At 42.8% G+C, this 26,253-nt stretch overlaps 1 protein-coding gene and 1 pseudogene across 1 annotated transcript; one reads left to right on the top strand and one right to left on the bottom strand.

The window, feature by feature from the left end:
* The first annotated feature begins 535 nt into the window (after window positions 1-535).
* LOC124672719 lies at window positions 536-2,267 on the top strand (annotated as a pseudogene).
* A 1,470-nt stretch (window positions 2,268-3,737) lies between these two features.
* On the bottom strand, window positions 3,738-25,823 carry LOC124669357 (insulin-degrading enzyme-like 1, peroxisomal). Its single transcript, XM_047205982.1, has 26 exons — window positions 25,626-25,823; window positions 25,449-25,524; window positions 24,513-24,580; window positions 23,995-24,086; window positions 23,828-23,901; window positions 23,705-23,748; window positions 20,827-20,878; window positions 19,946-20,068; window positions 19,744-19,856; window positions 19,483-19,645; window positions 18,453-18,545; window positions 18,270-18,355; window positions 17,351-17,437; window positions 14,885-14,988; window positions 13,828-13,930; window positions 13,633-13,728; window positions 13,323-13,512; window positions 12,691-12,752; window positions 10,647-10,751; window positions 9,641-9,842; window positions 8,884-9,095; window positions 5,266-5,390; window positions 5,118-5,169; window positions 4,961-5,047; window positions 4,729-4,851; window positions 3,738-4,144 (listed from the first exon to the last, which is right to left on the bottom strand). Exons 1-26 carry the CDS (start codon window positions 25,806-25,808, stop codon window positions 3,893-3,895), a joined length of 2,967 nt encoding a protein of 988 aa, XP_047061938.1. The 5' UTR covers window positions 25,809-25,823; the 3' UTR covers window positions 3,738-3,892.
* Window positions 25,824-26,253: the final 430 nt, after the last annotated feature.

Genomic DNA, 26,253 nt, shown 5'->3' with positions numbered 1-26,253 from the left:
TCCTTGCGGAGTTGCAGCTGCACTCGTCTGAGCTTGTCAAGTAGCTACACACATCTGCCTGCTTCTTGCTCTTGCTGGCGCCATTTGTGTATCTTTACAAATGGTATTGGCCATGCATGGCGTGAGCTCAACAGCCCCAGCAGTTGTCCTCCTCGCATCCTTCTTGTTCATCTCCACGGTACCTCGCTGTAGACCACTGTCGTTCAACTTTAACTTCTCCGACCCGACCAGTTTCGATCGTTCCAATATCACAGCCGACGGAGCCACCACTCTTCCTCAACAAAGTGATTTTCAAGATGGCTTCATCGAGCTCACCCAGAATCCTGACCCTAAGGTGAAAGGAAGGTTCGACAGTGTGGGCCGGGCGTCATATGGCAAGCCGGTGCTCCTCTGGGACAAGGCCACCGGCGAGGTGACAAGTTTCACGACGAGCTTCTCCTTCGTCATCAAGGTACCCGTCGATCCCAGCGGTAACCAGACCAACTACGCACCCAGCGACGGGATCGCCTTCTTCCTCTCCCCTTACCCGTCAAAAATGCCTCTCCACAATGGTGGTGGGCTCCTCGGTCTGTTCAACACGAGCACCGGCGCAACTTCAGTTGTTGTGGCGGTGGAATTCGACACGTACCAAAATGGTTGGGACTGGAGCACCGATCACATCGGGATCGATGTTAACTCCATAAACTCGACCGCGGTGGAGGTGCTACCGCATGGCAATCTCAGTCATTGTAGTGAGCCGATGGTTGCGTTGGTGAGCTACAACAACATCACAAAATTGCTCGCCCTCGCCGGCTCGCCCTACAGCTCAGCGAGAAAGATGGAGGCATGAGGTACGAGATAAATAGCACCGTTGACCTCAAGAGTTTGCTCCCTGAAGAAGTGGCCATCGGTTTCTCTGCTGCTAGCGGGTGGTCCGTGGAGCTGCACCGGGTGCTCACCTGGTCTTTCAACTCCACTTTGGTGGAGACGAAGCCGGTGCCTGAGGTGGGGACACCCAGTAAGGTCCAGGCATTACCATCAAAACGTATCATCTGGCCAGTAGCCGGGGCAGTTGTAGTTTTGGTGCTAATATCTGTCGCCTTCGCGGGTGTACTGGTGAGGCGCCGGCGGATGAGCGTGGAGCAAGAACATGAGATAGAGGACCTGCAGATGGAGGACCTAGAGTTGCAAGACGGCAGCATGGACGACGAGTTCGAGAGCGGCACCGGCCCGAGGCGATTTAGCTATGGCGAACTGGCCGCCGCGACGAACCACTTCTCCGAGGACGGGAAGCTCGGAGAAGGTGGCTTCGGATCGGTGTACAGGGGGTCCTTGAGCGATCTGGGCCTTGAAGTCGCCGTGAAGAGGATATCCAAGAGCTCCCAGCAAGGGAGGAAGGAGTACGTCTCCGAGGTCACCATCATAAGCCGCCTAAGGCACAGGAACCTAGTCGAGCTGGTCGGCTGGTGTCATCGCAGCGGCGAGTTCCTGCTCGTCTACGAGCTGGTGCCAACGGCAACCTCGAGGCTCACCTCTACGGCAGTGGCAAGGCGTTGACGTGGCCGAGCAGGTACGAGATTGTACTCGGGCTCGGCTCGGCACTGCTCTACCTGCACGAGCAGTGCAAGAAATGCGTGGTGCACAGGGACGTGAAGCCCAGCAACGTCATGCTGGACGCCTCCTTCGGCGCCAAGCTCAGCGACTTCGGGCTGGCCAAGCTCCTCGACCACGGCAGCAGCTTGGAGACCGCGTTTCTAGCAGGGACCATGGGGTACATGGACCCGGAGTACGCCGCCACCAGCAGAGCGAGCACCCCGTCTGACGTCTACAGCTTCGGCATCGTGCTGCTGGAGATCTGCTGCGGCCGAAGGCCGCGGCTGCCCCGAGACGAATCCATCAAGTCGTCCCTCCTCGAGTGGGTCTGGGACCTCTACAGCCGGGAAGAAACTCTCGAGGCAGCCGACAAGAGGCTGGACGGCGACTTGGACGACACGCAGATCCAGCGCGTGCTAGTCGTCGGGCTCTGGTGCGCGCACCCGGACCGCAGTGCGCGGCCGTCCATCAAGCAAGCGCTAGCCGTGCTTCAATTCGAGGCTCCATTGCCTCCTCTCCCTCCGACGATGCCCGTGCCGACATACACGACGAGCGTTGCAGGTTCGTGGAGCGGTGATTCATCCAGTGCCGGAGTTCTTTCTTCCAGTGGGGGCGAACTTTGGACGACGACGAGTTCCTCCACAACTCCCCTGGTTGGCCATCCAACGGTTCTCCTCGCGCCAGCCGCCACTTAAGCCCCAAACTGCTGCCGCCTAAGTCGTAACCATCATGGTGTTGGATATCAGAATTTCTCCATTTCCAAACTCAATAATGAGGTTGCAGCTTGTTTCCAGATCTTGTTTTTTATTTGTTTCCTTCCGCAAGCGTGATGCAGATTTATTAAGATTTATGTAGCTCTGGTGTGGGGTGGTGTACTGGTGTAGCCATTCCGTCATGGATTTTCTTATACTCTGTATATATATTTTATAAATATGATACCCTCTTCAAGGACATGTATTCTAAAACAGCATAAATTGTGAGGCGTGTAAGCGCTTAAGAGATTAAAATGGGTAAATTCTAATCACTTATCATCTCGTCGGTTGCATCTAGCAGTGTATTGTTTCGACTTTCGAGCAATGTGGTTTAGTACTACCTCAGTCTAATGAATAAGGTTTATATATTTATTAAAAAGTCAAGTTAAGTACATTTTCTATTATTGATGATTATTAATAGATCGGTGGAATTTTCACAAAGTTATGTACAGTTTGATCAAATTTGTACGAAAAACAATCAACAACTATAAAATTATATAGATATCATTGAAAAATATATTTCATGATGTATCTAACGGTATTGATTTTGTATTGTATATGCTAGTATTTTTTTCTATAAACTTGATCAACGAAAACTCTATATAGGTTTAAAAAATTGAGAATACACTCTGGAAGGTGTATTAGATATATAGAAAAAAGGGCAAAGAATCCCGAGGCGACGCCGCAAGCGGCAAGTTCATGATGCCGACAGCTCCCGACACTAAGCCTACTCTCCTAACTGCCACCACAACTCCACCGGTTCCGGAAAGCCAAAGCTATCAGTACGAAAAAGCCTAGCTAGACGTCACCGCTCGAACTCCCCCTTATCTTCTTCTTCAAAAAAAAGTAACTCCTCCTTGATCTTCGTCTTGATCACCAGGATGGTCGGGTTAGCAGCATTGAAGACCACATCGTTCATGTACCTCCAAATGAACTCCAAATGAACTAGAAGACCAAAATAATCGTAGTCCAAAGATCCCGCTGTGCAATGCCCTTGCGGCTTTGTCTCGAGGTCCACCAAGTGACCAGATCAGAATTTTCCACCACAACCACACTAGCGAACTAACCTTGTGGCTCGCCACCGAGACCAGCAGGCACATAGTCAGTTTAACTTTTAGAAAAAGTATAAGTCTTATTCATTGAAGTTCATTGAAGTGGAGGTAGTATTATTTTTCTGAAAAAAGACTTATATTTTAGAGCAGAGGTAATATTAGATTAGCAGATTCAGGAATAATCGCCACGGGACTCCCCGTGCATATACTTAGCGCTGCCTACCCTTCACGTCAATTTAATCGGACCAGAGGAAGTACTTCTGACTTGTACTTGACGGGTTGCTAACTAGAACCTCTGATTCATGATATAAACAGTTTTCAAAATTATGTCGTTCAAACACTTTGGTTTCACCATCAGTATAAAAAAAACATTAACTATAAAATGTCAAATTGATATTGCTAGAGTTGTTATGAAATGTATTCACGCTAGCCAAAGGCAACAACATTTCTCCCACTGAATATTTTCTTTAGGAAAATTACAAGTTACATGTAAAGATGACTCCAAACAAAGTTGTCCTATAGTTTCATTTGGCCAGCACCTCCTTTGAATGAACCATATAAAGGTCTCGACCTCCTGAAGCTGAATATATCAGTTATTCCATGCCAATGAGGTGGTGGAGCATCATGAAGTATCTTTTCGTAATCGGAGGAATGAAGACAACCGTAGACTTGTATGCTAAGGATCTTCTTTTCTGGTGCGCCAACCTTGACATGATTATCGAAGAACTCTATGAGCTCTTCCTTCTTAAGCTCCCGCAGCGCAGCAACCTGCAATTGCAGAAAGATCAAAGCGTTAAAAAAGGACACTCCAAAGCACGCACTGAAGAAAGGAAAAAAAGGTCTACTTGACCCCCTAAGGTTTGGCTGCGCCACAACATGGCCCCCTGTACATCAAAACCAGGTGACCAGCCCCGTAACGTTTGCAAATTGGTCAAAATACCCCATCAGTCCACTATATCCTAAGCTGTTTCACAGGGTGGTTTTGCACACATGGTATGAAAGGTTGCGCAGTATGCCATTTGTCAGTCTTCCTCCACGGCATGTTTCCACGGCCAACTTGCCACACCGCCTGTCTTGGATGCCGGTGTGCCACACCACGACCATTTGAATCGCATCACCCAGGCCTTTTCATTTTTGCCATCCCCCTCCTTAACCTCTGTCAAGATCCAGTAAGCTAGCAATGATGCTCTCCTTCCATGCTCCTAATCTCTAAAGGACCGGAGGTTTATTTCAACAGTTTCAATACTTAAGAGGACTGATTACCTTCTTTCATAATTCAGAGGGTTATATGTTGTTGTTGCATAAAACAGCAAGGGTAAAGTAGAACTTTTCCTCGAACAAATACGACATACCTCTGCTTCCTTTCTATCAAATTTCAGTGTTCCTTCAGAAATCTCCCCCCAAAAGAATGCTGATTCCTCCCTTATATTCTTGTATTTCTCCAGTTTCATGTCAATGAGAGCATTGACATTACTCTGCAGGTTGGACCATATGATGTTTAAGATAAATGTATAGACCAATCAAATAAAGCTACAGCATGCTGTAACAGATATCAATGAGTACTAATGCCAGGGTTCATCTAACCTTGAACTCTGCATCAGGCATTTGGTGCAGAGTGACTTCAAACATCTTGAGGAAAGCTTCAACCCTGGCATCTAGATTGAATGGATCCTGTCAAGCAAATTTATTAGCAGAGGACAATAGCTACATGAAAGGAATTATGACGAGAAGATATATGTACCTTCACAGTTGACTGGATTATAAACTGCAACCCCCGGACTCCCGAATCATTTCTGGGTAGACAGAATTGTGTGGTAACTAGAATAAAACATTTATCTCCAAAACCAAAGCAACGAGCATAGTAAATTATTAGACTAAGGACACCATACCTCTGTCTAAGCAGTGCTATATAGCCAAGTTGTTCAACCGAACGTAATTGGTGAAAAGCTGGTTGCTTGGCAACAAGAGCAAGCAACTGAAGTAGGACATTTTGTTTGAGATCGTCCTGATGAATCTGCAGTGATGGAACCATAGTTATAGCATTTGTAGTGTGTCCTGTGTTGCACAAGTCTTTTCAAGGAAAGACTAGATTTGAGGTAATACAAAACAAATTTATATCACAAAAGAACAGAAGTTTGGAGAGTAAAAATAAAAAGAGAAGTCACAAATTCAAGAGTAAATTACACTTTCAACCGGTTAAGTGACATACTCGGCTCTTTGCCCAGCTGTTGCAAAAACAGGCACATAGCACCAGTGGGTCAAGGATAACATTGCACAACAGAACAGGTTTGCTTACATTCTGTGGCAAGGGATATCCCGATTCGGAAGAGCTAGGGTCGCATAAAGGAAAGCGCATCGGCCCATTTGCCAGAGCGCTAGATCTCTTAGTTCAAGACTGCCACTCATCAACCTTGGTCAGAGGTGCACTATGTTGCCACCACTGGTCTGAGCTGTAGTTCTAGAGCACCTATGAGTCATTGCCGCGACGATGTCATAGGCCCTATGTTACTGCCACCTGTGCAGTGTTGGTCACTTTGGGTGGCTCACAAGCATGTGGCAGCACCAGAGTTGCCAGTAACCGGTTAACCTACTTGCTTCGGCAAGGGTGGCAAAACGTCCACCTCGAACCATGGCTGACTACTCACCGAGCTCCTCGTCTGTCTTGGTTCAGCTTCCCATGGTAGCAGCGGGACCAGCAGAGCCCTATCAGCTGTTCTGCCACTACAGATAGATTCATCGATGCCCAATAGGGACAGCCATCCATCGCTACCCACTGGCGGAGCTACTCAGGGGCCGAACCGGGCCGTGGCATGCCCAGCATTTGTGCAAAAATATCTATATCTAAGCATAATCAGTGGTCCAGTTCATTGGCAGTAGCAGACGAGCAAGCAGGCCAGCAACCTCGCAGCATGCACCGAGAGCTCCTATGTACTCAGAAGAAAGCCCATGTTGCTTTCACTGCTTGTTTGTTTTTCTCTGATAAAATTATTGTCGTTCATATCTAAAAGCTACGTAGCTAGCTTTGTTAGTCAATTCTAAAAAAAAAGCTAGCGGTTAGTCAATTTAGGAGATCATTAATCTTGGCTAGAACGATTTTTTTTCTTCTTTCAAATTCTTAATTAGTTATTTGATGGGAAAATTAATATTTTACAGAAATTTACTTTGCATTTACCAAAAGAACACATTTTAAATTGTTAAAAAATTCCAAAAAAAAACTGCGCTTCCAGCTCCACATTCTATATGCTCACATAAATTTTCATGAAAAAACGATATTTGTTGGTCCGTCTAAAAAGAAAAAAAAATGTCTCGTGAAGGCCTTATTTTAGCACAGAAGATTGTTTCTTTCTACAGAGCCACAAAAAGTCGATTTGTTGTGAAACGACTTTGTGCGCCAATAATGCAGAAATGTAAAAGGCCTTATTTTAGCACTGAAAATTGTTTCTTCCTACAGAGCCACGAAAAGTCGTTTTGTTGTGAAACGACTTTGTGCGCCAATAATGCAGAAATGTAAGCGCCAATATTTTTTTGGAATTTTTGACATTTCAAAAGGTGTTTAAAATGCAGAGCATATGCATCTAAGAGCCAGAACTCGCCGGTTCCAATGTTTCACTCTATTTTCTCCAAAAATTGCTTGTCAATAAAATGTGCTATCCTTTAGTTGGCCCGCCCAGCTATTTCTTTGAAGCTCTGCCACTGTCGCTACCCCTTAGTGAAGAACTGGAGCTGGATCCTTGATTGGGCAGCTACCACACATGCTAGCGGATTTGTTGACTGCAACAAAGATCAAAACCACTGCTTTCTTCCCACAACCGTTATCTCTCCAGACGCTCATCATGGCCCGAGGATACCAGCCAGCTTGGCGAACTCAATGCCTACAGCCATAGGCAAAGAACTTGTCGTGGTAGGATGAGCAGCTTTCGAGCGAGGCAGCCGTAGCTTACCATAAGATATAGATGCAAACGCCGGTTGCTACAGCTTGCTAGCGACACCAACCTCGACTTGTGACCCAAACGGACACGTCGATGACATGTTTGCAAGAGTCCAAGTTGTCTGTTGTATCTCATTATCATGGTTTTAAAGGCGTCGCCTAAGCGACGCTTAAGCGTCCGGGCGTTCCAGGAGGGCAAGGCGTCGGCGTCGCCTTTGTTTTCTGCCCAAGGCGTCCAAAGGCGTCTCCAAGGCGTCCAAAGGCGTCGCCTAGGCGCGAAATCGCCGCCTTGCAAGAATCTGGACGCCTCTGTTCTGTGCGCGGGAAACTTTGGGCTGGTAGGAGGGGAAAACAGAAATGGCGGGCTGGGAGGGAAATTGAGGGCCATCTATAGGGGAAAGAGAGGGAAGAGAGAGAGGGGGAGCTCCTCTCACGCGACCTCCCCAACTCTGGCCAGATCTGCTGCTGCTCCTTCATCTGCCGGCCTCCCCAGCTCCGGCCAAGCTTCTGGCCAAGCTTCTGGCGACTCCTCCCACTGGTGCATCCCTCTCCCAGAGGGGAAACAATGTACAGCTTTCATGACAGCTTCTCTTGGTGCCTTGGTGGTGTCTGGTGTGTGTATGTGATGCACTTCTTCTTGCCTGCTTTGCCTCTGCTTGCCTCTGCTCATCCTACCTAGCTGATGCTTTGCTTCCAGCAAGGCAGCCTCAAAGGCGTCGCCTTGCAATGCGCCTTGAGCGCCTAGGCGTTGAGGCGCCCCCCCATCGCCTTGGGACGCCTTGGTGCCTTTAAAACCATGCTCATTATGGTGTCTCTATAACTCTAGAAATAGATTTTATCATTTTGATGGTTTTACGATTTGTTAACGTCGGATACTAGAGGGGCATTGTCATTGCATGAATAGGGAGACTTTAACTTTACAATGTCCATATGTAAACCGATTGTGTCATGACATTAGGCTCTCCCACCTAGAAGCTGTTTGGGTAATTGACTTGCATGACCACCCAAAGGACGATGCCGACAAGGTTGATGTCGGAGATTTGTCTAAATTCGGATGTATCTATACACTAAAAAGTGGCTAGATACATCTAAATTTAGACAAACTCAGGACATTCTTTTATAGACAGAGGTAGTATTATAAACCTTGCTTCTCTTAATGGAAATCATGAACATAATGTAGTCTTCTTCAGCAGTAGTAAGTCTTTCACTCTAATCTCTTCCTGTTTTAATTTAATGCGCTCACACTATGTTTGAACTTTCAACAATCATATTCCCTACATTCCATATTTATTGTCACAGATTTGTCTAGATACGCAGGTGTCTAGACACGTTTTAGTGTGTAGATATATGTGAACAGAGATACTATTTTATTTTGGCTGTGCCACTTCTGCCCAGCCACAAAACCGGCACATCTTTAGAGACATGAAGTCCCATATTTGTTATTTTATGCTACAACAGAAACCAATGAACAGTGCTTTACCACGTGAAGCAGCAGTTTGAACTAGTATTAACCTAAATGCGCATGAGATTAGATTAAAAGAAATAACTTCGAAGAGCAAGCAGGTGCAAGAAAGTATACCTGAATATACTGCAGAAGCGAAGAATTTTTTTCGTCCTGGTGATTTAAGCACATTGCTGGATAATAATACTTCAAACCCCTTTCAAGCTTCACAATTCGCTTTGTAAGATGCTGTGATGGTGCTAATGATTTGCAAACACTGATGGACGAATTAAATAAGGTGCCTTCAATATGCTGGACAACACTTTTCGCTTCGCTTGGTTCAATATTCCCTATAATCGGTTACATATGCAATTAATAGGCAATACAGAAGTGCAGATTATTGTTTTTAGTAAAAATACTGCATTTTAAAATATAAGGCTCGTTTTGAAAGAACATAGATTAAGAAGACATAAGTTGGCAGGATGAAAGACAATGCTGCCCTTGAACACAAATGACATTGTTTTCTGCATATATATGCTTTCGAGTTAATAACGAGAGAGGTGAAACAAAAGAGAGGGGTGGGTTGATTGGCATGGGGATGTGAACAAAATGGTCAGATGTGATGGGATTAATAGGACTGCTGTGTGGTGGGAATAGGAACCATCTTTCGTAGTTAAGAGTAGAAAGAAAATATAATTAGAATGGTAAAAACAGAAGCAAATGCTAAAAGCTGCTTGGGATGTTCTGTGCGTCCTACAAGTTAAAAGACTAGAAAGTGTGCCAACAATATAATGGAGAACTAAAGAAAGCTGGAGAGAGCAACAAAGGCACCAGCAGAAATATCAAATAAGTTAATGAGAAAGTACAAAAACATTCAAGCCTAGTATTGACAAACCTGCAAAATAGCACTCTATAAATGTCTTTGCCAGCATATGAGGCAGGAAATTCTCAAGATCACTAGCTTCAAGATTAGAAAGTGCAGCAAGTTCTTCATCCCATGGCCAAGTTTGCTCCTCTAATATCAATCTGCAATAGTACATCGCTTGCTGATATGGCTGCTGAAATTTAAAATTCTCATACCCCTTTGCCATAGTTTCCTGACAACAGCAACAAAAGACAAACCCTTTCACATCATACAAAATACATATAATTCTAGCTTGCATTGCAAGCAAACAGTAAAAATTCACGAGATGAACAAAATAATGTCTGAGGGCTCATTTGTTGCTCTTTTAGAACATCCTAGACTAACCAAAATTATGGCATGCCTAATCAAGTTTTAAAAATCTACGGAAGATCAGGTACACATATATGATTGGGAGCACTATTATTTCCTTCTCCTGCTCATAGCTGCCCAGTTCTGTATTATTTGAGTGGAAATATGGTTAACACAGAAACGCATGTGCCCATGTATATGCCACTAATTGTACTGCATATATACTCAGTTTTGGCCACCAAATTACAATCTTGAATCAAAATAACAGCGTCAGTTGTTAAGTATTGTTTTCATCTTTGTAAGATCAAATAATGCACCAGATATAGCAGTAAGAGGATTAAGTAAAATCCACATGTTCACGTTAGTGTAATATTTTTGAGGATTGGTCAAATACTGCATTCACTCTCAGCTAGAACAGTTTCTTTACGGAAGGCTTCGAAGACAATACATGGTTTTTTCCCAAGTCCACTTTGCCGAAGTATTAACAATAATACACAGCACGACAATATTATACATCTCATTACTGCATTTTCCACAACAGAAGTAATTTTGGCCTGAATTAGGGAATCACGTACATGTTCTCCAATTTCCCTACCCAGCCAAATAACTAAGAACGAAAGTTACTTCCAGAGGAAACCTAACAAACAAGAGTTAGAGAACAACTTCATAGTGTAGCACTGGCCATTACCTTTATCACAGAAAAACGGTCAACCTTAACTTCAAAATTTGCGATTTTGCCAATAACAGTCTCCAAAAGGGTTGTCATTTTGTCATTATAGCCAACCATAGTAACCTATAATCAAACAGAAATATTGGATGATCAGAAAACAATAATAGTTTAAGTAAGGCACATCTCATATCATGTCATGAGTTCTGACCCCTGTCCACAAGATGAAAGTTGAACAATAAATGCTGAAACCATTATCAACTTCTAAGTGTGGGCTTGAAACACACATGACAAGTGAAGAAAAAAAAAGGTGCCCAGAAAATATTATATCTTTGTTATCAAGAAACAAAGCTGTCTCTAGTGATCGATCGTTTGCTCTCGCTCTTCAGCTTTGTAAATATAATACCATTGATAATTCACAAGCAATCATCACAAAATGGAGCCTCTTGTAACATACACAAAATATTATATAGTGTGCATCTTGTAAAATAAGATCCAATACCAATGAGGCCTTAAAAAACAATCCCCAGTCAAAATTTCTGTACAGCACATCCAGTTAAAAGAAATCCATCTGAGTCATTGTGTGGCAGTTAGAAGGAAAATATTTTGTCCGTACTTTAGACACTTTAGACCAGAGAGATGCTGCACTAGGTCCATTTCAAGCATCCACAAGCAATATGAAGCAAGAATTCAACTGCAAATTGTTTTAACATGAAGCATCTTCTAATGCATAACGTTATATCTTATTAGCCCAAATATGCAATTACAGCACATGCTTTAGGAGAAATTTAAATCTACACAGATCAGTACTGCTGGTCCTGAAACACCTCAAAGGCAGAGCTCAGCCCACATCAAGAATGATATTTGGAATGCACACTTGCTATCATGCAGGGAGGCCTCTTTACAAAATCATACCATCAGTCTGTAACTAGTACCAGCACAAATTAATACAAAAGCATACATATATTGGTTAGTGAAAACATGATTTATGCCAACAAACATGATCTCTAATAAAGTAAGTGGAGCAAGATTGTACCATTGATGCAAGCATGCAGTATGTTCCACAATAACACAAACTATGACACATGTCAAAATAATCTTGATTAAACATGGGATCCGTAACCGAATGATGGTTCACCATACCCAGAAACCCCAGGCCACTATTGACTCTTACAGAGACACAGTGATAGCAATTCATACATGACGAGTCATCTAGTCCATACAAACTGAATTCTGGACAGTTTTCAGGCAACAATAGAACTGAACCCAGAAATAAGTAACTTCCATTATTGTTTCCTGGGATTTATAACATATTGAGTCCATTTTTTCCAACTTAAATTGGGTCAGTTTTGATATCTATTTGCGTACTTCGGAAACAGGACATGTGGTATATGTCTGTCATCACCACCAACTACTTTAAACCCTAAACCATAAGCTAAAGAGTTCGTTATCTCCATCCTGCATCGAACTCGAAGTGCTAAGCACATTGGAATTTGCATCTCACCAGAACGTGATACGAACAACAAGAGTGAAGTGACTCCGGGGATTGGCTAGACTGCATTCATTCACAGGCTATAAGGTAGGGGATAATACCAAGATGGGTTTAGGGTTAGGGTTCCATTATAGCCTCTGGGCCTATGTCACATAATACTGATAACAGTAGTACAAGTATCAATTTTCTGTCAAATACTGCAAAGATACAGAAAAAGAAGTCTTCTGATTGGTTTGTAGCCCAGTATATAATTGGGGAGAATAGACATGGATGTGAGAACTAGGAGAACAGAGGAGAGAAACATTTTATTGTTTATTTCATATATGGATACACTGCTATCCATTTTATATGGATCAGTAGGCTTGACAAGCTAAGAAATGATCTGCAAGAGAAATTAAGCCCAACCAACAAGGAAACTGACTCAAATGCCCAACTAAATCTATACCAGCAGCCTAGTTAACAGTGTCATATTGTTGCTACAACACCTAACAGTAACTGTTGCACCATATTATTATCTGGATCAGCAATGAAGGAACAAATAATTTCTTCTACAAATTGAATAGCATAACTAACCTGAAAACCAGTGTCGTTTGGCACAACAGCATAATACAGGCCAGCAACTTCAGCATCATAAGCTGAAAGCAAAACAAAAAATAGTGGGTAACTGCAACAGGAGAATGAACCAAAGACAAATTAATCAGGAGATGGCTCTGCAGAACATGAAACAAGAAGTCACAAGGTGACTATGTGATTTACACATTAAGATTTCACTATATACATAACAGTCTTGATATGTAACTGACATATAAGGATATGGATCAAACAGCTTCTAGGCTGTAGGTACAAAACAAATCTCATCTCCACTTGTCCCTGTCTCCTCCCACAATTTTTATACTTCCTGCACTCTCACTTGTAAGATAAGAGTGGATGACGGACATAGAGTGAAAACTAGCTAGCATGAGCTGCAGTTTGGCCCAATAGGAAATATAAAGCTACCACAGAGAAACAAAAGAAACAAAATCCCTAGTTAACAGGACTCTTGTAGATTAGTGTAGTTGTATATGCCCTATCTGAAATTAAATATATGCATATCGACATGAGATCCTCGTATAAATAGAAATCAAGAAATTACTGTTAATCAACTGTAACAACTTAATCAATTGTGGCATAAGAATCATGCAAAAACCTCAATTATTGATACATACCATAATCATTCAAATAATCCATCAGTAACCTAGTAAATACACCAGTAAGAACTGATGATTCAGGAGAGCTATGGGACAGAGGACAATGGAAATCCATCTTGATGTAGACCTTGGGTGTGAAAAACAGTGTGTCGGGCTTGTACCATAATCTGGAAAAGGGTGTTTTCCTCAGCATGCAAGGGAAACTTGTCTGGACAAGCCAAAGAGATGAGTGATCAGTTTAGGGCATACCCAGTGCTGAAAGCTCCCACACATGAGTGATCAGTTCACAATACCAAAATTAGGTACAGAGTTTGCTGAAAGTAAATACCTTTTCCTCAACCTTTTTCAATGAAAGATCAGTTGGAATGAAAATATTAGGTTTTGGCAGGTGTAAATCTTCGTCGGGAGCCTTTTCTACCCATTTCTGTAATACAAATCTTTACCATAAGAAATTGCATATTTTTCTGGATCTAGGAATTGATGAAGAATAAGCAAAATAAGTGCATAACATCGAAAGTTGTACCTGCATAGTGGAAGGAGGCACTGCTTCAACACAATATGACGTACCATACCATGGTTCTGTTAGGTTTGTTTGCCCTTCAAATGATTTTGATTCCCAGAATATTCTGAAGGGAGATACGGAAGATGGTCAATTAAATAAATCCCATAAGAAAATATATAACTGGACAGGGAAAATAAGAAAAGCAAAATAAAAGGAGTAGATTCATGTTGCGGAAAAGGAGAGAAGAAAAGCACATGACCCTCAGCCGGATCAAAGAAGATTTGGGACTCTCATGGATTTTTACAATTAAATAACAACATTATGTTCACTTTTTGTGAGCATAAACATCAAACTTATGGTAATTGGAAATCATCTTCATTGCATCATCTTTCTGGCTATAGTTTCTCTTGCTACAAGAAGGCCATACCAACATAAAAAGACGTTTTTTAATGTTCATTATGTCAAGACTAATCATGAATCTTGACAAAAGCTACATGTAATAATCTCCTATATTGTTTGTCAAAAGCTGGAACCCAACAGTTGAAGAATAACGCGAAGAGAAATACAGGACCTACTTGTTGTTGAGTGTTGACCACTGAAATGTGCAATTGAAACACAGTGGCTGGTATCCAGTTCCTCCGAAACATATTTATGCATCAGACTATCGTCATGAACCACTATAACTGACATGTAAGTTATAACTGGCACAATTTATTTTAGTTCAGCTACTGATTCGAAAATTTCTATTGGATATTGGCTACAAGATGTGCTTTCATGTGTGCTCTCAATAAGCCTCGGAAAGTATATCCTTTGTATACAGAAAAAAAGGATCTTTAGACATGGAGATGGGGTACCCTTTCAAATCATCAAACACAAACGATTTTATGAATAAGGAATTATGAGGCCAATGAGCTCCAAAAGATAAAAGGGAGAAAAAATTTAAGGACGTGGTTTGGCATAATACTGAGGATAAGAGCATTTGACTGGAGAATAACCAACTTACGAAAATATCAATAACTGGAAATACGAATTCAAACAGGAGAACCTGATATGGCACAAAAATGCACTCATGCACTACCTAACATTATCTGGAGTCAATTCGTTTAGCACCCTCTGAATAGCATCTGGCGAGAACTTTGATGGTACAGATGACGCAATCAGCCAATCTTCTGGTGGAAAAATCTATAATAGAAGAATGAGGAAATAACATGAGAAATGGCAAAAGCAAGTAAAACTCATGTCATATAAGGAATAATTAGAACGGAATTAAAAAGTTCCACTTCAAAATAATATCACGATGTCTGACATTCTGCACAATTTTGTCATGTGCAACACTGCAAGAGTGCCTGCAAACATAACTCAAGAAAGAGCTTCAACATTATTTATCGTGTGCCTACACTGCAAAGGCCATACATGTGTAGCACATGCCACTAGATTATTTCCCAGTAAAGGCCATCCAACAAAGAGCTTCAACCAAAAGATGGGTGGGTTTGCACTACGTTCTTTCCGCACATAAACACGCGACCGACAAAACAGAATGGTATGGTACAAACTGGTAGTAGAAAGAATGAGAAAGGCATATTGAAGCAAATGGAAAAAATTGAGCGAGGTTTTCTCTGGGAGAGACGTGCCACTGCCAATGGCGGCAGTTGCTATGTGAACTGGGACATCCATGGCACCCAAACAAGGGACATCCTCAGTGGGCCAGGGACATCCATGGCACCCTCGGTGTCCATGAGGTGGGGCAGTACATCCACCTATGGCAAGTGATTGAACACACTCAATTGAGCATAGATGACGACAAGCTGCTCTGGAAATGGCATGGTACCGGCAACTATACGGCGAAATCTGCCTACCTGGCGACATCCCAAGGTTCTACCAACTGTGCCTCCTGGAAACTAATTTGCAAAAGTTGGGCCCCAAACAAGGTCAGGTTCTTCCACTGGCTTGCCAACATGGACAGATGCTGGACATCGGAAAGGCTGGCTAGGCGCAGGCTTCAACACCATCCCAGGTGCCTGCTGTGTGATCAGGCAATGGAGACCATCCACCACCTGTTCATCACCTGCCTGTTCTCCCGGCAAATCTGGCATGAGACCCTGTCTTGGCTTCACATGACCTGCAACACACCCTCTGTCGAAAACCGTCTGGTCGACTGGTGGCATGCAGCCAAGCAGAACACTCCAAGGCGATGCAAAAAAGGACTGGCCACTGCAACGCTGCTGGTGCCCTGGATGATCTGGAAGCATCGCAACGCTTGTGTCTTCGAAGGAGCGTCGCCGTCCGCCCGAGACCTAAGTGCCAAGATCAAGGAAGAGGCAAGGTCTTGGGCCACGGCAGGAACAAAGGGGGCTCAAGGATGTTCTGCCTGTAACCTGGGATGTTCACTAATTTCAGACCCTGTAATATCACTATGTAAACCTCTTAGAAGGCGTGTAACAACTTCTATCTTTTCAATGATATGAAACGCAAAGATTCCTTTGCGCTTTCTAGAAAAAAGAATGAGAAACGCATCAATCTGTATATGCATTAGCATTCTCATGGAATTAGCAAAGCCCATATCCATCTGATTAGAATATATCCAAGTAATAAGGATTTGAGTGAGTCACTTATCTTGCAGTCACAGAATGACCACACTCTTAAGGCCTTGTTCGGTTGCTCCCGACCCGGCCGGTATTGGGCCGAAATCCACGTGGTTGCACAGGTGTTGGGCCTCCGGGGTTCAGATACCGGCCCGCACCTGAAACGCGTTCGGTTAAACCACGGCGGTTTTTTACTCCGCCCGGTTTTGCGTGAAACCCCGCGATTTGACCGGTTTTTAGAAACGCTAGAGTAGGCTCGTGGATTGTATCCCGAGCAGAGGCGAGCGAAACGTTCTTCCTCCCTCTCGGCTCTTTCCTCGCCTCTCGCGACAACAACGGCGGCGATTCCACCGAAGGGGACGACGGCGTCGAATCGAGCGGAGGGGAAGGCGGCGGCGAATCGACCGGATGGGGGGGCGGCGGCGGCGAATCGACCGGATGGGGCGGCGGCGGCGAATCGACCGGATGGGGCGGCGCCGGTGAATCGACGGTGGCCGGCTGTAGGAAAGGAGCACCACGACTGACGCCGCACGGAGCACGACTGCTGGCCGACGGCATCTCCCGACTCTGACTGCCAGTTTGGCCTGCTGCCTGTTGGCGAAGGGATTAAGCGAACATGCAAACAGTAGCCGGGAATACTAGAAGTGTGAGGATAGGTATTCCTGCGAATTGGGGTGACAAGCGGGATTCACCCAAACCCCCGGGTGGGTAGTTCCCTGGGTGGATTAATACCATGGCAACCGAACGAGGCCTAAGGTGGAACTGTTTACCCGAAGACAAGAAAGAAGATATCTAGTGCCCATGTGCACCCAGCAAGAAATATGAAATTGAATAGCCAATACACAATGGAATTTGATTGTGTCAACTTCTAACTCTGTACATGCACATATGAAGGGTGTAGGGGAGATGAAAATTATGACAACCAGGCAACGGACATGACCATGGAAATAACTGGAATATACCTGCATGTTTGAGGAAATGCTGGCAACATAATTCATTGGAGGGCTCTTGTCTCGATAGTTGAATCCTGTCTCACAGATGGCTAGAAGCTTCACAGTTACAAAGAAAGTAAGACAGTTAATAAGCATCAGGCTGAGCAGAATCTTTTTAATCTATGCGATGTCTAAAATCTGTTAAGTGATTAGTATTTACCAGTAAAATGTTTCATGTTTTCTCTTTTGCTAAAAGTTTAAATAGTAGCAACACAAAATAAAATGTTTGAAGGCAGCATACATGTTTCATTAGAGTAACACGAGAAGTCGAGAAGAGGTGCAACTTGTATTACCAGGAGGCCAAAGGCCACAATATATGGTACTCCCTCCTTGCCAAAATGTAGTGCATATAAGATACGATTTTTTTAAAGTCTAACAATGTAAAGTTTGACTGAGTTTATGGAGAAAAATATCAACACCTAGAATACCAAATCAATACCATTAGTTTCATCATGGTGTATATTTTCATAAGGTATAAATTTGATAGTTTTCTCAATGAACTTGGTCAAACTTGACATCGTTTGACTTTTGGAAAATCTAATACGCACTACATTTTGGCAAGGAGGGAGTGTACATCTAACTTGAGGTACAATGGTAGTAAATCTAGACAAATAGAGACTCCTAGAGACCTAGACCAGTACGAATACTCCTTAACAAGTATATCATCAGTCCAAAGGTGCTTGTACAGCAAGGCCAACAGCAAACAATTAGGAGCTACTCACTATACACCTAAGTGTACGCAGCAGCTAAGTAATACTGGGACTTATTCACTAGCAATTGATTGTGCTCTATCCCCATGGGCAGCAGCCTGTTTACCATACTTACAAAGCTTATCCTGATATCACATACATGCAATAATTAAAAATACATAATCCGAAATTAAATTCACCTCATCAAAAATCCACTTTGGAGTTCCAGAGGTCTGAAGCAATGTAATGTATCTGAACAGCAATCCAATGACATCCTCCATGTGCTCTATTGTCAATGATCAATGATACCAATTATCAAATGTTGATATGACATGCATTTCAAAATATTAATATCAGATGGCCTTTCTTGAATGAGAACTCACCATGGCCTACATCTGTCAGCTGTATAACAACACTGAAGAAAGAGAACTCATAACTCCAGTCCCCTTCCCCTGATTCCAAACTCATAGCCCATCCTGGCGAATTTAATAGGATACGAAGTTAATTTGGGCAACCACTACGGAACTAAGTTGAGAATAACACCAACGGATGGATTATATAACAGTAGCTCCAAATTTAGGGTTTCCCTATTCACGTGTGCCTGTGTTGCATGTTGATTGAAAAAAATGTAATTTTACTTTCAATTCTGACACTAAAACACCACATTAGTCCCTTAAAATCTGATGAAGTAAACAGTAGTACAGAACTTATGACTTGATATGTTGACACCAGATAACAAATACAACCTCCGTTCCATAATAAGTGTCTCAGATTTGTCTAGATTTGCATGTATCTACACACTAAAATGCGTCTAGATACATGCGTATCTAGACAAATCTGAGACACTTATTATGGAATAGAGAGAGTAGTAATCAATACAGGAGAGAAAATTAGATTTGTAATTGAAAAAAAGGGGGTTCTATATATATCGGGAGACCGGAGAAATTATATAAAACTGCGCAGCAGCATCACAAATGGAAAAGAGACAAACTATGACATTAACCAAGCCTAATTAGAAATCAGTCATCGCACAACTGAAAGATAAAGACTTCCTTCAAACCAAATTGCATCAGTGCATCCAAACATTCCATTAAGGGAATAGGCATTAGTATAAGCAATAAATGAAAGACAGAAATTTGAACTCCCAGTAAAACCCTGCTGCAGGATGACAATAAGGCTTGATAGTCTTAGGCTTCCTGGATTATAATAATCCCGTTTGGCCGCCAGCTTTGCCTATTTTTGTGTTTGTTTGACCCAAGTTTGCCTACTTTGGTACTTTTAAGGCTAATTTCTACAGCAGATTATAATATAAGCACAACAAAGTTCAGCGACCGCAAACTAAGCATTACTATCGAAGCAGCTTTGAAAATAAGAAGTACAAATCTCGTCACATCAAATAGACAAGAGGCTTACCCAACTTTTTTAGAATGTAAAAGAGAGATCCTTCTCCTTCATGACCAATTAGATGGCTCACATACCTACAAGGACCTTCCTTGTAATGCCTAATATTTGGAGTGATTGGCCACAGTACTCGCAATGTATGACCTTGTTTAATGGGAACCACCTTAACAAGGATCTGCAAGTTATCAACTATCAGATAAATATGTGTGCAATTGTCTTTAACACTGCCAAGTGGTGCATTTGAATTATCAACTCATTCTAAGCAAATAAAACCTGAAGATCTTTGCTTGAACATGGATGACCAGGAAAAGAAAATTGCTTCCTCCCAACATTCTTGATATCACAGAACTTACTTTCGACAAGGGTCTGAATGTTGTCCAGACTCTCTGCAAATACAGACAATGTTAGGGGAAATGGAAAATATGGAGAATCTGTAACGAAATGGAAAAGGTTGTAACATGGTCTGATGAAAAACCTTTTCCATACACAACAAGCTGCATCAAGTTGGCTGAGTAGTGTGAATCATAGAAATTGATAAGCTCGAGCCTTGTGTCTAATCCTTTCTCCTTTGGTTTAACCTCCAAAGTGTTCCAATTTCCTACATGATGCATAAGCAGAAACTTCTTCATAAAATAACTAGTGTTCACCCATTCTCCCAAGTAACGAAAATTGTTCATCTCACGTCATAACTTCCACGACTTATGATAAAAGGGTCAAGGAGAAAAATAGAATATCATGTGTGTAAAATTAATCACATCATAATTTCCATGTGCATAAGTGCTGTCTTCAACTTTGACATGGTCTCCAGGTTACAGCTTTGATTATAATATTAAAGTAATTGTTTAGTTTCGGTGACAATTCTACAGAATCAATGTTGGTATGACTACACTAAATACTTTTGCATAAGTTTGTGGCAAAAAAATCACAGTTTAACCGCTATGCCATACTGAACCAACACTTGCTTTAGGGACAGCGGGAGTACCACTGGCGATAACAAATGATGGCATTGTACACCCACCGAAAGCAATGGAAGACAAGTTATTATCAAGGTATAAGTAGTTGAGTACTTTTTTCCTTTGCTATGGACAAGGTTAACATATTGCACTATTGAAGTGATAGCTACGACAACATTGATCCGTTTCGTGCGGCATCAATATTTTATAAATGAAACAGAGGTAAAATCCAATGTATTCTTGAAATACTTCTCATGTACTAATTGTAACACTAACATTAAGATATATAAATATAAAGAAAAACATTAAAAGATTTAGTTGTAGGAAAGCAATATAGTTGCAGCGTCTCATGGATGTTCATATTAATTAGACTGTACATTGATATGAGGGCTAAAATACCCACCAGTGCTGAACTTGTGGTATGGGTGGTTATTCGAGCAAAGATGCTTCTGGAGCTGAAACCAAAAGAGTACAGATGAATAATAGAAAACGGAAAAAAAAAACAGCGAATGACATGAAATACAACTGCATGCTCTAAATTAGGAAGGACTACTTAGTGCCAACAATAATGGGATGAAGTGGTCACAACAATGTAATCACATCAAAAATGATAGTGGTGTTTGGCTGTGCTAGTAACAGGCACTAGGCAAGTGATGCTTAAAATGGTTTAAAATTAGGACAATTTACTTCAGACGGGTCATTTAAGTACATGAGATGGGTGTATTATAGTTAGCTCAGAAGATTCGACTGAGAAGATGGAATTCAGGTATTAATCCTCAAGAAAATATTGTATCTCTTAATACTAGGCTGGATGACTGTTTTGTTTTAGTATAAATGCATAGCACACCTTTCCCCACCAGCTTGAGCTTTTGTGTGAACTGCTTCGGTGCATGCAGTTCTACATAATATCAGAGCCAAGAGGTCTTGATTTCAAGACCCAGATAGTGCAATTTTAAACAAAAATAGCAGTCCAATAGGCCCGAGGGAGCCACACGTGAGGGGGCATGGTTCAAAAAAGCGTTCCTGAGCGTACGCTTAAGCGTAGATTAGAGCTAAGCGGAGCCCTTCCGCTCAGCTTTCGGCCTGAGCGAGAGGAAAAGCGAGGAGGAGCTGTGGAGGCGGGCTCTCACGCGTTGTCGAGGCAGAAGCAAGAGGGTTAGGGTTAGGAATTCCGTACGCATCCCAATTCTACTCCCGCGTCGAGGCAGAAGCAAGAGGCGACAACACTGGAGCTCCTCCGCGCCAGTGGTCAAGCTACTCTTTCGTGCCGCCCTCTAGATCTTCCTCAAGGCCGCCTAGACAGGGTCCCATTCCTCCAGCAGCTCGTTCCCCTCGTCCCCTTCTAGTCCAGATCGAGGGGATCAAAGTGAGAGAGGCAGGCGTGCGTGAGTGGCGGCTATGACCTGGGATCTGGAAGGCTGGAAAGCACGAGGGGATCGATTTATTTGCAGTGCGTGAGGTTATTGGGCCTTTTGGAGGGGGTCATGTGTTTGGCTACGACCTGAGAAGCAAGAGGCATCATGTTGGGTCTTTTGTTGGACCAGAAATAACACAGAACTAAGTGAGGTTATTCAATGTTTTCTATTTTAGATTTACATATGCCTGTTTTGCCATGCACGCTTAAGCGGCGCTTAAGCTCGCTTAAGCAGTAGTTCCTCTAGGCAGAGCCTCACCACTCACTTAGCGCTTAGCGCTTTTTTGAACCTTGTGAGGGGGGCAGTGTTGAAGCATAAATGCATAGCCCACTTTTCCCCATCAGCTTGAGCTTTTGGGTGAACTGGTTTGGTGCATGCAATTCTGCAGTTGCTATATTAATTCTTCTACCAGATGTATGATTTTCAGAGATTGTGTACCTTTATCCTCATGGCTATCTCAGACTGGAGCCTAAATATTTATTAGGAACTTTTTTTTGAGGGATTGTAGGAGCCTTAATGAACTTAGATCCCAGGAAGCTATTTTGAGTTCAGTGAGCCCAGGAAGCTATTTGAGTTCAACACATAAAATGATGCACAATCTTAGTAACGAAAATGAAATATGTACAAGTAGTAGAGGAAACATAGCAATTTGCTTGTCACATCGCAAAGCAAAGCAAATACAGAAGTTCGTTGTATTTCTCGCGGGAAGGCAAACTAAAGATCGATCTCCATGATCTCTCCTGGGAGCAGCACGTGTGCAACTTGTAGATTTGAGGAATTTTCTTCAGTCAATATAGATTTATTTTTTCTCTTCCATTTTGGTTGATCACATATCGGTTTTGCGTCGCCCGTCACCGTTCGCCTTCTACCACATGCCTCTACACTACTCGGTGTCAGTCCACAACACGTCCTCTTACTCCAACGATATGGTCACTACATCGATGATGCACTGTTTGTATTGTCAACCCGGCCGCTCCGTGCGTCTGTAGGCAACACATTGGCCGCCGCTTTTGTGATTTGCATGCAACCCATTTTGATTGATCACATATCGGTTTTGCGTCGCCCATCACCGTTCGCCTTCTACCACATGCCTCTACACTACTCGGTGTCAGTCCACAACACGTCATCTTACTCCAACGATATGGTCACTACATCGATGATGCACTGTTTGGATCGTCAACCCAGCCGCTCCGTGCGTTGTAGGCAACACATTGGCCGCCGCTTTTGTGATTTGCATCACATGCAACCCAACAGTAAACGAACTCGGTCCAACTAGTTAAGATGAAAATTGCATCGCCCAAAATCTTTGCGCCTGCATCGATCCCACGTCTACGATGCAGAGCCTAGATGTGAGGACTGTTGAGATATATCGCCTGCATCAGTTCGGACTTTTGGTTCTACTGGTTGGTGCATGGAACTTAATAAAAAACACCCTAATAAGTGAGAGAATTAAAAAAATTGATCTAACCTCTAATTATTTAGTTATTACCATTACTTTGTTGATGGGAATTTTGATAATCATGGGTCACAACCCTTAAGATGGTAGCCAATGTTGCAGGTTCAACCAAGCTAATAATTAAATTTCTCCAATCACATGTTTCCGGAAAGATCTTCGCAATGATAGGCTAGCAAGATATTCGTCCTTTATGGCATGCAAAACAACAAGAAAATAATTGAATTGCAATATGATACTTCTAAGACATTTATTAGTATGAAAAGGCCCAAAATAAAAAAGAATGATTTCTTATTTAGCAAAAACCATCGCCGCAACTCAAAATTATCAGATTTAATACCATCCAACTTTAGCAGAATAAGATTTCCATCAGAAAGCTGTTAATTCAACATGAGCCAGAAAACTAAAAGTACCTGACTCATTCGCCATGGATCTGACAATAGATTTTTCTGATTTTCTGCCAGTGAGAAATTTTGAAAATTAGAAGCTGGTCCACTCGGTAGAATCAGTAGCAATAGGTAAGGAACAACATATACCAGAGTCAACGGCTTTTATTTCCCTAAGAGTTGCATCGGGGGACATCAATGGCTTTATAAAAAATTGTGCAAACCTGAAATGAAGACAAGGTGTAACTGGAATCAGCTTTTGCAGAACAAGGATAAGAAGATAGATAGATAGAAAGAAAGAAAGAAACAGAACGTACCTATCTAAAGCATCATCCAGGCAGTCATTGTTCACATCAAAATAGAAGTTTGTGTGTTCAGAAGTTGTATAGGCATTGGTCGAACCACCATGCTGCAAGAAACACACATATTATCCAACAACTATATTGATTAATAACAGAGGATCCACTTAAAATTGGTAATATAATTGTAGGAACTATGAATGAGGAAGACAGTTAGCCTCCAACCAGGACCCTATGAAGACAAAAGAAGACAATGTCCCATGAACAAACAGCTACTAGACTATCAGCCAAATGGTAGTCTATTCTAATGCTTGCTGTGAATGGAAAGATGTTTTGCAAGGATTGCACTATGCTCAGAGTCCTGCTGCTGTTTTCCTGGGCAACCTAGTTTATTAAAGCATTTTCACTATCTTTTGAAATCAGCTCCAGCTTAATCCAATAAATTACTAACGCAATACCTAGATCAATTACAGAGAACCCATACTAATGATTAGAAAACAAGAAAGGTGAAAATTTTACTCTGGCAAACTACATACCTCAGCAATGTACTTTGAGTAACTATCTTCTATAGGATATTTCTCGCTCGCATAGAAAAGCATATGCTCTGTCGAAGTGAAACCAGGAAAAAGCATGTTAGGGATTAAAAGAAACACGCAGAAAATAGTACTGGAATATATAAATGTCATGGAAGCTTTTCAAATGCAAAAGTACAATCTATCTAACAAGATGAAAAACAACGCGATGCTGCACTGAAAAATAAAATCCTAGAGACAGAGGGATATGTAAAACAAGTAAAGTTACAAATATAAAAAGTACAATATATACACAAGAAAATTATGGCTTTACTTTATCTATCCAAGCAAACATGTGCAACGTATTAAATTATTTTCGGTGTTTGGCCTGAAGTGCTTGGCTCTTGGTAGTTTGATTCTACTAATGGAACCGAGGGAATGCCCTTTAACCACAAGGAGAATTTGCAAAACTCAAAACTGCCAAGAGGCCAGGCAGCAAAAGAAAGAGACGAGTAGAATGCTGCTATAGTGTGGAGCTCAGAATCCGGTCTCTTTATCCCTGTGTTTTTATGGTACATGAGGGCTGTGAAAATAATATCTACATCCAATATGTTGACCTCCTGTATTTACCTATTCCATGATCAGTGTAGTCCTAATGATTACTCACTGAACATGCCGAAAGGGCACACAGCTAAAGATATCAGGACATTCTATAACAGGCATCCCAATTGGAAATAGCCTTTAATAGAAGCCAGCAAATTGTGGTGCTGGGCCACACAGGCCTAAAATCACAACAAGAGCAATACCACGGTAGCAGAGATATTAATTTATTAGGTCGCAACCGCACTACGATTTTCATCATTAGGAATCTAGGATCATGTAAAACGATCACCGAGTACAGAAAAAAAAAACAGCAGTATCTAGCATGCCCCCCTTAGAAATTCAGAGAAGAGCGCTCACCGAGGAAGTGAGCGAGCCCCTCCAGCCCATCGGGGTCGCAGAAGTACCCCACCGAAACATTCATCGACGCCGCCGCCTGCAAACAACGAACCACGAATTCAAAATCGAGGCGAAACCCAGCAGATGATACAAAACCCCTGGCCCCGCCCTGATCGAAGAGCTAGCGACGGAGTTGACCTTATCGGTGTCGGGGTCGCTGATGAGGAGGCACTCGAGAGCGTTGGGGAGCACCACGCGGCGGTACCCGCGCTTGTCGTTGCGGGGCTTGGTGACCTCGACCTCAACCATCGCGATGGCTGGCGCAGCGGCGCCGTCGGCCGCCTCACTGGGGGAGCCTACCTCGCGCGGCCTCGAATCCATCGCGTCGCCGCCCGGTCGTCGTCGTCGCTGGGGCAGGCGAAGTCCGCAAGCTTCGCAGGGGAGTTGGGAACTACTGGCTGCTCGGGTCGGGTTGGTTTCTGAGGGTTTGCTCTTGGATCTGCTAGGCACAGGAAGTAAAGGGGCCGGGCCGGGCGGCGCAGCCTCTGCGTGCACTTGGACTGTTGCATGTGCGAGTCTTTTCCTATACATGGATCAGGTCGACGCAGCATGGTATGGGCCGGCTTAGTTAGGTGCTGCTCTTTTCTTTAATCATACTAGTTGAATGTCCGTGCGTTGCTACGGGTTCTAAAAAAATTGTTCTATTGTCGCCCATATAAAAAATGTATATGAAAAAAATCTGATTATGTAGAGTACAATATATTAGAATGAAGACATTTCTCCCTCTACCCTCTCCCCCCTCTCTCTCTATCTCTCTCTTGCTCTT

Source organism: Lolium rigidum, chromosome 7 (genome assembly GCF_022539505.1).
Source record: "Lolium rigidum isolate FL_2022 chromosome 7, APGP_CSIRO_Lrig_0.1, whole genome shotgun sequence".
Taxonomy (NCBI): Eukaryota; Viridiplantae; Streptophyta; class Magnoliopsida; order Poales; family Poaceae; genus Lolium; species Lolium rigidum.
Note: the sequence above shows the minus strand (reverse complement) of the source record. Positions and strands in the feature narration are given on the sequence as shown.